The sequence below is a fragment of the Abrus precatorius genome, unplaced genomic scaffold (assembly GCF_003935025.1).
Source record: "Abrus precatorius isolate BTA unplaced genomic scaffold, Abrus_2018 Scaffold3, whole genome shotgun sequence".
NCBI lineage: Eukaryota > Viridiplantae > Streptophyta > Magnoliopsida > Fabales > Fabaceae > Abrus > Abrus precatorius.
Genome location: NW_020874373.1, coordinates 1570775 through 1585857, shown reverse-complemented (window position 1 = coordinate 1585857; position 15083 = coordinate 1570775). Strand labels below are relative to the sequence as shown.

At 28.0% G+C, this 15083-nt stretch overlaps 1 protein-coding gene across 1 annotated transcript; it reads right to left on the bottom strand.

Annotated features, from left to right (window-relative positions):
• Positions 1-6374: 6374 nt before the first annotated feature.
• LOC113862738 lies at positions 6375-7070 on the bottom strand. The gene has a single exon (XM_027495898.1). The coding sequence runs from the start codon at positions 6873-6875 to the stop codon at positions 6393-6395; it is 483 nt and encodes a 160-aa protein (XP_027351699.1). The 5' UTR covers positions 6876-7070; the 3' UTR covers positions 6375-6392.
• Positions 7071-15083: the final 8013 nt, after the last annotated feature.

Genomic DNA, 15083 nt, shown 5'->3' with positions numbered 1-15083 from the left:
TGATGAGGAAAGAAGACTATGCAAATATGCAAGGAAATACGAAACGATAGTGAAACAGGTATCATTTTAATGTTTCATATAAATTTTTTAAAGAAAACTTCATAATGGTGTACATTATTTTATTTTATTTTTATAGTTGTCTTGACTATATATATATATATATATAGAAAAAAACCCATCTTATATAATTTCTTGGGGCTCTTCTATTCTCTCAGTTTGATGAGTTGAAGGGAATGATGACCGATATCACCATGGCCGCACCAAAGTGGCGAAAGGTATCGTAAAAATTATCTGTCCTAATTCATCTAAAAAATTAACACACTTTCATTTTTCCACAGCCTTGAATATATATTGGCTTAATTCGCTTACTTTGTTCTTACGTACGTTAAATAGAGGGCCAGAGGGAATGCTTCTGCTGCTAACATAGCCTCTTCCTCATGCGAGCCTGAAAGCAATGAACCACTACTGCAGAAAGTAACCAGGTTTTTGCATGAACTGTGAGCTAGATCGTACAGTTTCTGAGTAGTTATATATTGTGGGAAGATTAAATAGGATATGAGATTGAAATGTACCACAAGTTAGAGGTACCAAATGTAACTATATGTTGCATCCAATTAAGTATTAAGATTCATTTAGATATTTAATAAAAAATTTTAAATAATAATTTATTAAAATATTAAGTTATTTCTATAAATTATATATAAAGTTATAAACTCTTTCAAGGAATGAAAACATTCCTACCTCCGGTTGGTGAAAGGAAATAGCCTTCTCACTGTTTCTTTTTCAATCCTCATAATCTTAAATTCTCGTGATTAATCTTCACAATTCATAGCCCAGAACACAGTGTAATAATGCGAAGGAAGGCTCAGTACTAAAAAGAACAGAAATAGATTAGATAGCCCTTTAAAAAAAATTTATATACTTAATCTTTTACACTTATATTTAAATGGTGAAAAAGGAGAGGAAAACTAATCTCCCCCTTATTGCTTTGATTTCTCAAAAAAAGAGAGAAAAAAGACGAAAGAAACCAAGGTAAGGCTAAACGTCAATTGTAAAGAAAGAACATTACTAATTAATGAATAAAAAAGATAAATAGCAAATGTCACAATTAAGGCATCGAAGGACAAAGGTAACCAAGATAAGAATCGCACATAAGCATTTCCACGTAATAAAGTATAAGTTAAATGATGAAAGCCGACACGTACCGTAAACCATATAATCAGAATTGTTCCGTCCAAACTATTTATAGAAAAAGAAAGGGTGAGGAACCATAGACCTTCATGTATAAAAGTGATTGCATTTTATCTTAATACAATCTCCTCGGAAACGATAATATTTTCTATTTAAAGAATGAGAGTTGATTATCATAAGTTAATTGTTTAGGGTTCTGTGCCTCTCGTCATTCTTATCAGTTTAGCACCAATAAAAAAGCATAAACAAACGTAAAAAAAACCTTGTTCACAGTTTATTAACTTTTGCAATAGGAAAATTAAGCAAGATATTCTCTAACAGTTTTAAATATATTTTTAGTTAATAATTGATGTTTATTGAAAATTATAAAACACGAAAAAAATATTAAACTATAAATAAAAATTACTAAATTATAAATAAAATTCTTATAATATGTTTTTAAAATAAATTTTAACTAAAAGTATATATAACGATGAAGTAACCAAAAACACAAAATCCGATCCAAAATTCTGAAAAATTGAACGAGGAAACCACAAGAAACTTTGGTTGGCTTATCCTCTCAGAGAGTCATGCAATGTGACCTGAGACTGACACACAGTTTTGTAATTATGGATCATATCGAAAAAATAGAACACCAACGTTGAATAGTAGTAAAGTTTTATCTTTATGTGGCAAGTTGTGTTGGAAGTAGCATTTAATATTTATTATTTACCGTAACAAAACCGGAGGATGAAAATGAAGCATTTGCAGCGCAGATACCTTTTGTTCGACGCTGCATGTCGAATCTCTCTGTGTCAAATGGTGCTTACTTGATTTAATTGCTGCATTGCATTTCCATCTCGGATACCTTTAACGGTTTTCTCTTTTCAATATTATCCTGGGACATGCACTTGCTTAAGCTTTTTCATCAAGCTTTAACTTTAAATACATAACTAGTTCGGCTTTGTGACACCAACTTGATGATGACACTACGACAGAAAGATGGAACCTAAAATGGGTTTATTTTGCCTCCATAAGTTGTTTTTGCTTATTGGTTCAAATATTGTTAACTGATTACTAGTTCGTTTAAGGAGAAGTTTTTTTTTTATTCTAGACCAAAGGTTTAGTTTAGATAAATTTATGCAAAAATGTTATAAAAAATTTACTTTGAGTAAATTTTTGCAAAAGTATTTATAAAAAAATATTTTTTATACGTTAAAATAATTTATGGTTTTTGTATTCTTTTTAAAAAAATTTAAAGCATAAGTTGTTTAAATTGATTTTACTTTATAAAAAATTATGCATTTTAAACTTATGTTATACTTTTTAAAATCTTTTTCAATTAATTTCTCTAAAATATAAGATATATAAATAGATTTTAGCTCAAGTAAAATATTTTACTTGTTTTACTTTTTATTTCCTTCTCCCGCAAATATTTATATAAAAATTTATCCAATTTAAACTAAAAAAAGACTCAAATTAATAATTAGTCTTGCAAAATTTTTAATCGAATTAGATATAAATGTTATCTAAAGCATATTTAGATGCATTAACTTGCACGATACAATATATTTATGCTGTGTAGCACGAGGTTACTACTCATAAGTCATCTTTCTCCACACAATTTTAGAATCTTTGTGTGGTATAATATATATGAGAGTGCTTAGTGTCTTGACATTGGGTTACTTGTAGTCGAGCCTCATATATAAAAGGCACATCTCACGTCATTGAGTATTACTATTTTACTGAAATATCTACCAAGTGTTAGAGTATTTTTGTAATTAATGTTTTCCTTTTCATGCTAAAAGTTTTAGTGTTGGTCCATTCATTCACTAAAAGAGTAAGCTTGAGAGCTCATAACTACTTATGCTCATGAATGATCAACTAAATAAAAAATTAACAAAATTTAATATTTTATTATGTTAGATAACGTTGGTGGCATTAATAACAATAACTTGACAATCATTAAGTTAATACATCTTAATTAAGTTTAAGCACGCAGATTTTAAAGCATTGTATCAAGAAGAAATGTTAGCAAATTGTTTGGCATACTATTTTTAACACATTTTTAGTTAGTTATTGAATATAATATGTTTATATTTACAAATCTCACTTTTAATTTAATATATTTTTTATACTTTTATAATTTTCAATAAAACTAATAACTAACAGTGTGTTAAAAAAAAATATCCCTAACATTTATCTTGTATTAAAATGACATAATGTACTATTCTATTCGTAATAAAAATAAATTGTAGCTCAAATTTTTTTTAGTTATGATACCAACGATTTAAAATTGAAGTCATTATTATTGAGCATGTAAATCAATTATTCAAGAGTTGTTCTTACTGAATTTAACTTGTGATTTTGAATTTAAATTTTAATAAATGTAATTATTTTAAATATTTGAAAAGAGAACTTTGTTGAATATAGTAATGATATTTTTTAAATTAATAAAAAATTACTGTAGTTATCATAATTTTATTTAAAATTTAACTTTCATATGTAAAATTTTAATAAATATATAAATCAAAAGAAAAATAGGCATCATTAATTGAAAAAAATAATCGAATAAGTGAAAAATAAGAGTGCTTGGTTTATCCAACAAAAAATGAATCAATATAATATTATAAATAATAAATTTTTAAATGAAAATAAAAAATTAAAATTAAATAAACTTCATATTTAGAGAAAAATTAAAATCTCAATATAAAATAATTTTTAAAATTAATAATGAAAGATTTTTAAAAAAAATACAAAATTAGTGCTAAAAAATATTATATTATATGTTACAGAAAAGAGAGGATAATGTAGATTCGTTTAATTGAGTTTATAGCGATGGTTTAGTGTGCAGTTTCACCAAAAAGCTTAGTTTATTTATTAGAAAAAGATATATTAATGATCAATAGTTATGACCTGTTACCTGAAGAATCGGCAACTGTTGAATATTTTATTTGCATATTGGTCCGCTAAAAGTTTCTAGTTCACATTTAAGGTCAACCTGTGTTCTGAAAGAATTTATGTATCATTAATAACTTAATAATCGGTTTTATAAAATTAATTAAAATATTTTTTAACATATAAATAAATTTTATATCTTAATTTACAATATAAACTCTTCATACAATAAAAATATTAAACAAATACTTAATTCAATTATTATCCAAATGCACTTTGAAGAGTCAGCTTCTAATAATGGTTGTGGTGCTGCGTATCAGGCATTGACTAAAAAGCAGTAAATATAAGATAATAATAGAAATTGAAATTGAAATTTACATGGTAAACCAATAGGGACAGGCAATCAACAGCAATTTAAGAGAGTCCAAGCTCCTAATAATTTAAAAGGGGAAAGCGTGGGCTCCAATTATTTCAACTTTTTAAAATAAATTATATATTAAAATATAATTTTATTATTTTTAATAGAAATATACAATTAATCTTTTTTTTTATTTCTTATAATTGATTTGTTTCTACAAACTCGTCAACTATTTATTCATATTCACTTTACTTGTTTCATCATCTACCTCATCCTTAAGATACAAGTTTCAACTAAACTTGAATTAGTTTGTATTACAGAGCAAAATAAGTGTAAACATGTCTTTAATTTTAATAAATTTAGCTAGGCATCAAATTAATCCCCCAAAAGGTATTACATCTTTTATATATCTTTTGTTTCAATATCAAACAGATAAAAGTATACAAAATGATTTTAATTTTATAATTAAAAAACTTGTAAATAACACCACTTCTTTATGAACTGTGCTGGATACGTTACTTTTGAATAATATGTTATTTTCCTTAAAATTGTAATATCCATCGTCTAGTTTTTGAAATTATAAAAAAAATTAGTCTTTACAATTATAAAAAATAATGCCTGCTAATTTAGTCTTTGAAAGTTGAAACTATTACAAAAACACATTTAGTTCTTAAAATTATACGCTTTCATTAATTGAATTCCTTAAATTATCAAACAAAATTTATAGTTCTTAAAATTATCATAAATTGGTCATTTTATAAATTTATACCTAACATTATAGGTATTTATTGATTTAGTTTTTAAAGGCTGAAATTATGGTAACAAATTTTTTTCTTGAAATTATATATATAAAAAGATCTTAGTCTTTTTCATTAAATTTTATTAATTTTTTAATAATGTGTTAAAGATAATAAGTTAAGTGTCAACGTAATACTTACATGACTGTCTAAGTTATTAAATGATGTAATTTTATTTTATAAAAAATAAAAAAAAAGTGTGAACTTCTTTTTTAATTTCAACTTTATTTAAAAATGTATTGTTGACGAGTTTTATACCAAAATATTAGAATTGCTCATTACTAAAGTTTATGTTATGTATGTACTTACATAATTGTCTAAGTTATTAAATGATGTAATCTTTTTTATGTTACGAAAAATAATAAAAAAGAATGTGTGAACTTCTTTTTTTATTTTAACTTTATTTAAAAATTCGTGACGAGAATAATAAAATCACTGATTAGCAAAGTTTATGTTACGCATGTACTACAATTGATACTTAATCTATTACATTGGTACGTTGTTAAATGAATTTAATAAAAACAAATAAGATAATTGATTCTTAATTATTTTAGAAACTAAATTAACAAGGATGTATTCATGGTTACCGTTCCCACCAATTGGTGAGTTACCCACAGACTCTACATGACTTATTCTTTGCTTTGTTTCCTTCCCATTCTTTTTATCCATCAAAACTTCTTCCCATTCATCACTTGCCTTTCCTTTCTATCTCGTTAACACCATACACCTTTCTCATCATTGAAATGCAAAAGCCTTTAATAAAGGCCCAAAAAAACAGACAATGTAACGCTGAATAAGGAGAAAAGAACGAGAATGAAGTAAAATGGCCATGAAACTACAAAGATCACACATAAATAACTTAGCTTTTAAAAAGTTGAAAACAGTTTATTACACGCATGAGTGATCCTTCTTTCAGGACTCTTTACACACCCAAATTGAAGGACTCTCATTTCATTACATTAACAACCAAGAGTCATCCAAAAAAAAAGGGACCATGAGGATTGAAGAGCAGATTAAGAAATATAAATCGTTCCAAACGAAACTAAAGCTAATATATAGTCCTTGGACTAAATAGCCTAAACCAAAATTTCCAATAAAAAAATAATGGAATCAGATCCATATCTCTATGAAACACTACCATATATCCCCTATGCTAATCTTATGAAAGATCAATCTTCAAAACCCACTTTCTTCCAAATGGCATTCCTAACCCTGCGCAAGTCCCTACCTTTGAGAGTCCTTCCTCTCCCTTCATGCACAGAAAGTGAAGCCCCTCTTGTCCTAGCAAGGTACTCATGAGGAGGTTCATCACCAACAACAACATCTTCATCATCACTCTCCCTCTTCCTATGCTCCTTGTAATCCTCCTTCAAAATCTTTGACCAATCAGGTATATTCACAGGCAATGAAGCTGAAGCCACAGGACTCACTCTTCCACCACCTTCCACCTTTCTACAACCCCTCTTCAAAGCCGATCGCAACCCCTTCTTCCCCTCTGTGACAGTGTTGGAGTTATTGTAAAAACCCCACACCTCAGCTTCATCCAACTCCAAATCACCCTCTTTGGATTTTGCCTCCAAATGGGTCTCTGATTCTGAGCTGGATCCAAAGATGTAACTTGCTTTTGAAAGAAAGCCCTTCCTTGACGCCATTGATTGAAACTCAATGAGATGCTATTACCAATCAATGTCTCTTTCTCTCTGTTTTTGTTCTGTTTCCAATTTCACCACTCTTGACTATTCCTTCACATTTATTTATATATTGCTTTTTGGTTGTTGTGGATAAAGCTAAGCCGCTTTTTCTCTACTCTAGGGGGGGTCTCATTATACGCGTTACAATTAACAAATAATAACTAAAACTAGTAAAAGTTTAATGCAAGGGTCCTCACGTGCTTTAACATGAACCCTCCCTTATTTTGGGTCAGTTTCGTTAATGATCCATGAAGATGCACCAATGCTGTGATCATTCTGATTCAATATGTAACTCGTGAAAAAAAAATACTCCTCCTCCCTAAAATTCCTTCCACCTCAAGAAATCAAAGTTCCCTCACTACACGTTAGGCAATACTGAGTGATACGTGCACATGTCAAAAATTTCACGTTCTTCATATGAGATGGACTTGAAAAAGCCACTTTTTATCATTAAAAAAATGAATCATTGTTATGACTGGAAAACCTTTATCGTAACAAATTTTACTCTGTCATTGCCTCGTCTATGCTCCGATGGCTGCTGAGTTAAAGTTAAGGAAAAAGATAATTTCACATCCCTTAAAGCCATTAATAGGGTCTCAATACAATGGAAAGAAGAGAGAGACGAAAAAATGTATATAAAATTATAATAATTATAAAATGATTTTTTAACCTATACAATATTTTATAAAATAAGAAGTTATATATGATAAATTTTTGTAAAAAATTATAGCATTTAATACCATTATTGCATTAAATTATATAATTTTAAATAAAAAATTATTATATATAATTTTTTATTCTACGTAACATTACACAAGTTGAAAAAATCAATTTCAAAATTAATACTTGTGACATAAGATCAGCTGTTCAGAAAATTGCTCATTGAAATATGGTGACCCATTCTTAAATTTAATAATTTAAGTATACTCGTTATTATTGAATGATTGTGACTTCAATTATAATATTAAAAATGTTAACTAAATTAAAAAAACAAAGACAGATTTAAAAAAAAAAATTCTAAAATAAAGAAGCAAGGATACTTCTGTTTTTAATTAAATTAGATGTATCATTAAATTTAAAGATGAATAAAATATTTATTTAACTACTTTTAATATGCACTGTCTCACTGTAATGCTCACGTGATTCAGGTGGAGAACTGAAACTGTTAGAAGTTTCCCCTCATTCTTAATTATTACTCTTTTCGAATACATCATATTCACGAAGTGGTTTGAGTATAAGAGAAAAAAATAAAAAGTGATAGATAATATGATATAAGATAATAGAAAAATGTGAATATAAAAATATAATTATATATTTTTTAATTTAGTTTGTACGGAAAAAACATATGGAGAGAAAAGGGCAGAGTTATCCGATTTCGAAAAGGCAAACACTTGGACCAATGGGATCGTTGTTCGGCGACTAAATAAAATAAAATAAAATAAAATAGAAAAACAATTTTGATGGCTTTTAATAAAGGTTAAGAGGACACCACACGCTTCCTCGTAGAAAATTTCCATTCCTACCATCTGTATTGTGTAATCTATTATACAATTCCAAAATTTAAATTCATTTACTTGAAAAAAAATACAAAGAATTAACCAAGTATGTGATAATTATGTATAAGGTTCGGTTTGGTTACCAAGACTTTAAATAATTAGATAAAATTAATTATAAATAAATGTTGCGGTGTTAAAACAATGTTTTTCCATTTACATAAATATAGAACATAAAGTGATGTTATACTTATAATGAATTCTTATTACACTTTATAATTTATTTTTTAAACCTCTTTTAATCATATTACTCTTATTTTACACTCCTTTCCCTCTCTCTTTTATATCTATTTTTTAAGTTATAAGAATTATTTTAGAAATATATCAGAATTATTTTCTCCCAATCTAGTCTATTACCTAAGGAAAAAACAAAAGAAAACACAGCATGGTATGTATACCACCATGGAAGGAAGTTAAAGCTGTGGGTTCCACTCCCATCACCGTTCAATGATGATTAGGATGTCCATATCTTGACACATCGTGAAACACTTTTGTCACGGCATTATCATCATCATTATGCTTATTATTGCTATTATTATTATTATGCTGTCCAAGAGACAAAAAAAAATGTTCCTCCTTTATTTTATTTGACAAAATTTAAATGTAATATTGTAAAAAATTCTAATGTTGTAATTTAAATGTAAGAGTTATTATCAATGTAAAGTCTTAATTTTAATAAAAAAAATAACTTCAAAATATTTAAAAACTACGCTTAGGTTTTTTGTAATCCTGTGGTCGTTGCCAACGCTGCGGTCTGGACGTTACTACATCAAATTTACTCATGCAAAGGACCACAAGGACAACTGCGGTTTGGATGTCCTTTTAATTGTTCAAAGATAAGGTTTTTAAAGAAGAAAAACAAAATGTTATTTGTATGTTAAAAAGGGAAATTTTAAATATTTTTTTTATATTTATATGACACAAATTTAGTATATGTGATTGCAGAGAACATTTGAAATGAGAGAGATTTGTGTTATGAGAATTAATTAACAAAAAAGAGAAAAAAAGTAGATAGTGTAATAGTAATATTAAATTTAAGCTCTTTATTTGATTTAATAGTCATTATTAATATTTTTTACCTCTTATAATAATAATTTTTTTCACTTAAAATGCTCTCATAATAATATATATAAAATAAAAAATAAAGAAAAAATATAATATCATATTAAATTAATTTGTAAGACAGTGTAAGGAGAAAGAGAGGCGATTTATTTTATAAAAGAAGCAATCAGTTAACTTTTAACACATTTGCATTTAAAATAGACTGCTGTGAACTATTCCAAAGATCATATAATTAGGTCATAAACAATGAAAGATACGTACTTAAGAAGGATATTGGTACGAGTTTTGTATTGCTTTTAGAGGTTTCTTAAATAAATAATAAACAAAACAATTTACACATTTCACAAACAACGAATTTCCCATTCATAACCAGAAGGCGTGAAGGGTTTTAATATTCAAATAAGTTGCTGAAAGGACGCTGCAGAACACAGAAAACATATATGAGTGAATGAATGATGAGAAAACATATATTTTAGAAATTGTAAAATTCTTACATCTCCGTTTCAAGGAAAACCTCAAATTTCTCAAGACAAAACTTTGAATTAATAGTAGTTTGTCTCTTAGACTTTGATAAATTCTTGCATAGCCTTAGATTAGGGAAATTTTGACCTTCAAATACGGAACAAATAATTAGATAAGACAACAACAGTAATAATAAGTTGTTTTCGTACTATTGTAAATACAAATTTTCAGAAATAAAAATAAAATGCGATAAAATCTCAAACAAAATAATTTATAACCTACTCTCTCTCCAAAACTCTACGTGTCCTCTTATCTTCGTTGCCTAGATCCCTACCCTCACTGTTGGTGCTTTCTCAACGATGATTTAATTTCTTTTTATCCTATCCATATGTTGCAGGTTGTAACTGTTGAGATAAGCTTCGGGCAAAGAGGACTTGAAGCTAACATTAGAGATTTATAATAAAATTATTAACATCTCTTTACCTAAAGATTTAAGCTTTTAAAAATATTTGTTTATGACATGATATTAGAGTTTTTTTTCTTTTACGACCAAATAATCTAGAATTTCATTTATTTTTTTAAAATTGTCATCCTTATATTTTCTTTTCTTTTCTTTTTTTGGTAGTTCCTTATCTTTTGATTAAAAGTTAAATTTTAGGTATTATTTATTCTTATTTCGGGTCCAATCATGCAGGCCCAAATTAACAAATAATGAAGGTGAATCACATATGGTCGTCTTCTACTGTATTAGATATGTCTTCACTAAGCACTTTATCATGTTGCACATAATATGCAATGTTAGACTTTATGTTATAAGAGTGCTCTTATATTTTGACTATTTATTCTCATCTAAGTTCTATATAATGAGCACACGTTACATAATATGCAATGTTAGACTTTATGTTATAAGAGTGTTCTCATCTAAGTTCTATATAATGAGCACACGTTACATCATTAGGTTCTTATACTGTTATTCTATTAAAATATACATTAGCTTGTGCATCGAAGCGAAGGTCCTTGCTTTTGCTCATAATTCTAGCCTTAGCATATTCATTCTTTGTCGTTGCATGAGTTAGATCTTGAGTCTCCATTTCACTTGGTCCGAGTAGAACACTACTAAATGTTACAAGTTCAAGTAATCATGCAATATAGTTCAAGTGATGGGAACTAATAGGTTATATGTAAGATAATTAAGATTTGAATCTCAATGACAAAAAAATTAATTTTTAGATTGTCGAAACAAAAAGGTTTTAGATAAAGAAACATGTTATATGTATAATATATAGCTTTATGTTTTTCATGTTGTTATAACTAGGTAGTCGGTATGGCAAAAAATGTGTTTAAAAAAAATATCTTTTAAAAATAAAAATATTTTTAAAAAAATTAGTTTGAAATTAGGTAGTCGGTATGACAAAGTTTATTTTAAGAAAACTTTGAAAAAATTTAAAAATAATATGATATTTGAAATAAAAAATAAGTTTGAGAATTATTTATGTGTAGGAAAGGTACTAGCACCTTACAACGTCTGTTTAAAAATGATTACCTTAAATTAATTATGCAAATTCATCTTAATTTTAAAAAATATTTATTTAACTTCTAAACAATTATTATTATTATTTTAAAAAAAGATAAATTATTTATTAAAATGTTAATAAATACCTTAAAAAATTATTTTGACTTGACGAGTCTTGTACCCGCTCCTACGTATCTCCGAGTGCAATGGATAACTAAAAGTCACGTAATTCTATTTAAAAATTATGAAATTGGTTGATTAAAATTGAATTTAATAAGAAAAAATTTATTTTAAAATTAAAATTATTTTCATAAAATTATAGTGTTTAGAATACAAGATAACACAGTTATACATGTATCCTACGAGAAACAATACAAAAGGTGAAGGAAGATCATACAACTATATTGCAAATTGTTAAAAATATTTTGTTCATAAACGAAGTATTTGAATTTGAATTTGAATTATTATTAATGTCAAAAGAAATTTAAGATAACATAAATTATACGTAAATCTCTTATAATTTATTGGACCATCAAAAGTAATGTAAATTACACATTAATGTTGTATAATAAAAACGAAGAAATAAAATTATGTAATTAATTATTAGTTATTAAAGTTAGAAATGTGACTTAAGAAAATTGTCAAAAATTTGTTGTCTCTCTTAAGAATTTTTGCTTTTGATTTTTTTTCCTCTCCCTGAAAATTTATTCTCTTTTCTCCCAAAAAAATTTTGCTTTCTTTTTCTGGAAAAAAAAAAACCTCCTCTTCCTAGATTTCTTACTTCTAATTTTACATTGATGTGTTTAGGATTTTTTACAAAATGCTAAAGGTTTTGAGTTTTCTTTTCTCATGCTTAAGATTGATTTTTTTATGTTAGGGTGTAAACCAATATAGTGCAGGCATGCATGTTCAAGTTGTTCATACTTTAAAATCATTCTTGGTATATGCCTTTACCTTGAGGTCTTCATCTCCTAATATATATATTAAAAAAAAAAGTGTTAATCATTCAGTAAAAAATTGTTCCATATAATATTAATCTTTGTTCATCCTTTTCGATCTTATGGACTCATGGCTGCTTTACTAGAAAGAGTTAAAAAGATGGTCCCAATCGAGGTGAAGAACTCCTAGGTTCACATTAGAATAATTAAGCAAGAAATTAAGAAAGTTGCTTGTAAGTTATGAAGACAATATGTTAATTTGAGGTCATTAAACCCACCAACTAAAGAACATAGGTAAATGAACCGAGCCTGATATGCATGCCCATTGTCGTCTACACCTTTGTATATTAATCCCCCGTGCAACATGTGTTTGAAAGTAAGCATCTATTATTTCCCCTATCTCAGTAGTACGTTCCAACTATCTTGACTTATCGACAAAATTTAATTACAGTTGATTCAATATTATTTATTTTATTAATTGAATATAAATTTTTTTCTACAATAAAACTATAATTTTAATATATAAATAGTACAAATACTACGTACAAAATAACACGTAAGTGATCTCTTATATATTTTACAATAAAAAGGTGTCAAACTGTCAATAATATATTTTTCAACACACATTCTTAAGTATTAATTAAAATTTATTAAATACTATAAAACTAATGAGAAAATTTATTAAGTTGAGAGTGTTTTAAAAAGCATATTAAAAAAATATTTGGTGGTCAATTTTTATATGCTAATACTACGAGGCTGCTTTGTAATAACATATACAAAAACAAGTTGCTGCTCGCATGCGCACATCTCCACGGGTCCTGGCAGTTGAATTAGGTTAGGATTTGGGATAGAAACAGTTTGTGACTGTGTGCATCAAAAGAGGATAATCGTACGAGTTTCTTTTATTGATTTGTTGATAAGGATGAGCCTCTTTGGACCTTACATCATTTAAAATTGTTCGCGATAGTACTAATTCATATCGTAAACGGATTTGACCAGTAAATTCAACAGTAGCTTGGCGACCGTGTATTCTATTTCTTGAGCATGGTGCATTACAGCTTCTTTCTTCATTCGTAATAAATTATCATTTTCAAAGTTTTTTAGTTTGAAAGAGACTTGATGCATAGCTGTGACTTTTTCAGTTTTTCACCTTTCTCTTGTGATCATCGGCAAATAATACTCATAGATAAGTTGGTGAACCATAAATATGAATCGCTCTTTTTCTGTCTTGGGTCAATGGGTTTGAATACAGTGCTTGTAGATAACTGGTCAAGTACGAGTAACTAAGTTGTAGTTACTTTGGGTCATAGTCAATAGTTTGTGTCCAAACCAATTTATGGGCTTAAGTAATAGGGCCGAAGTACAAATCTTTTGAATGAGCCCAATAGGGACCACAAGAAAACAAAGAAAAAAAACTCAGTGGTATCACTACCTACGCAATGTTATCGATTTCTGATCCAAATCTCAAATAATTGACCTAAGATTTTTTTGTTTCTGGTCACTATGGAATATACGTGTCCTAAGATATTGAGTGGCATTGTTATGAATATCGTCGCAGTTGGGACTTGTGTCTTTGTTGTGCTTTCGATACATGAGACCGGTTGGTAAAAGAGTATTGAGTGCCTTATATTTTACAAAACGAAAAAGTATTTCCTAAGGAATATATAATACTATGCTTAAATAATTGTACCCAAAAAAATAAATTTAGTAAAAATATAATAATAGTGTCAATATTTTTAATCATATTGACAACATCTTCTGATTTTCTCCATGTCTATAGGAATTCCAATCCTTTCTATTTCTCTGATATATTGGAGTATATTCTAGAAGCTATGCCCAATTGTCAACAATTGAACCAAGAAAAATATTTCACGGAGGAGAGAAAATTGAGGAGTTGCTGACATCTTTTGCCTCTGAAACAGGCAATTCGTTTGAGGGGTTTTAGCAGCCGACCGTGAAATAATTCTATGTACACGTTTGCGGTTGCAGTATTTCCCCCACAATTCCTGAAATTTTCCTTAAAGTAGATTTTTAATGTTGTCATAAACGAACTTTCCGAAGAGCCTGTCGTTTCTCCACGTGTAACTCTATGCCTTCTATTTATGTCGTCTTCTACAAATATCTCCTACTGATTAACTTCGTCTCCTGATTCCAAGGTGCCACTCCTTGTATATATACTCGTAAGAGCTTTGGCAATAGGCATACACATACCCAAAAAGAAAAAAAAAAAAAAAACCTGATTTTCATTTGATTTTCTCTCAGAAACAGGAACCCTTTTGAAAACAATAAATATCTCAATCTCTCTTCTTTCTAGACATAGGAGGAGGAGAGAAAATATTCCCATTTTGCTAAGACTCGATATTGAGATTGAGGTGGGGTGTTATATATATCAATTTTGATATTATCAAAATACATCAATGGCTAAGGGAATCAGAGACCTAAGTTCCTGGATGGAGGTTGCTCCGGCACCTATAATTTTGCCGACGAAACCTTCTAATACACCTGCTTTGGAGACAATCACAGAAGAAACTGCGGAGGAATATGAAGATGATCATCAGCTATGATAATTACGATTAATTAATTTGATGTCCCTTAATTAATTTTAAGGTTTGTGACGTTGGATATTCATCGATTGCATCAA

Excerpts from the sequence above, each read along its gene's own strand:
- LOC113862738 (XM_027495898.1), bottom strand. The coding sequence starts at position 6,875 with ATGGCGTCAAGGAAGGGCTTTCTTTCAAAAGCAAGTTACATCTTTGGA.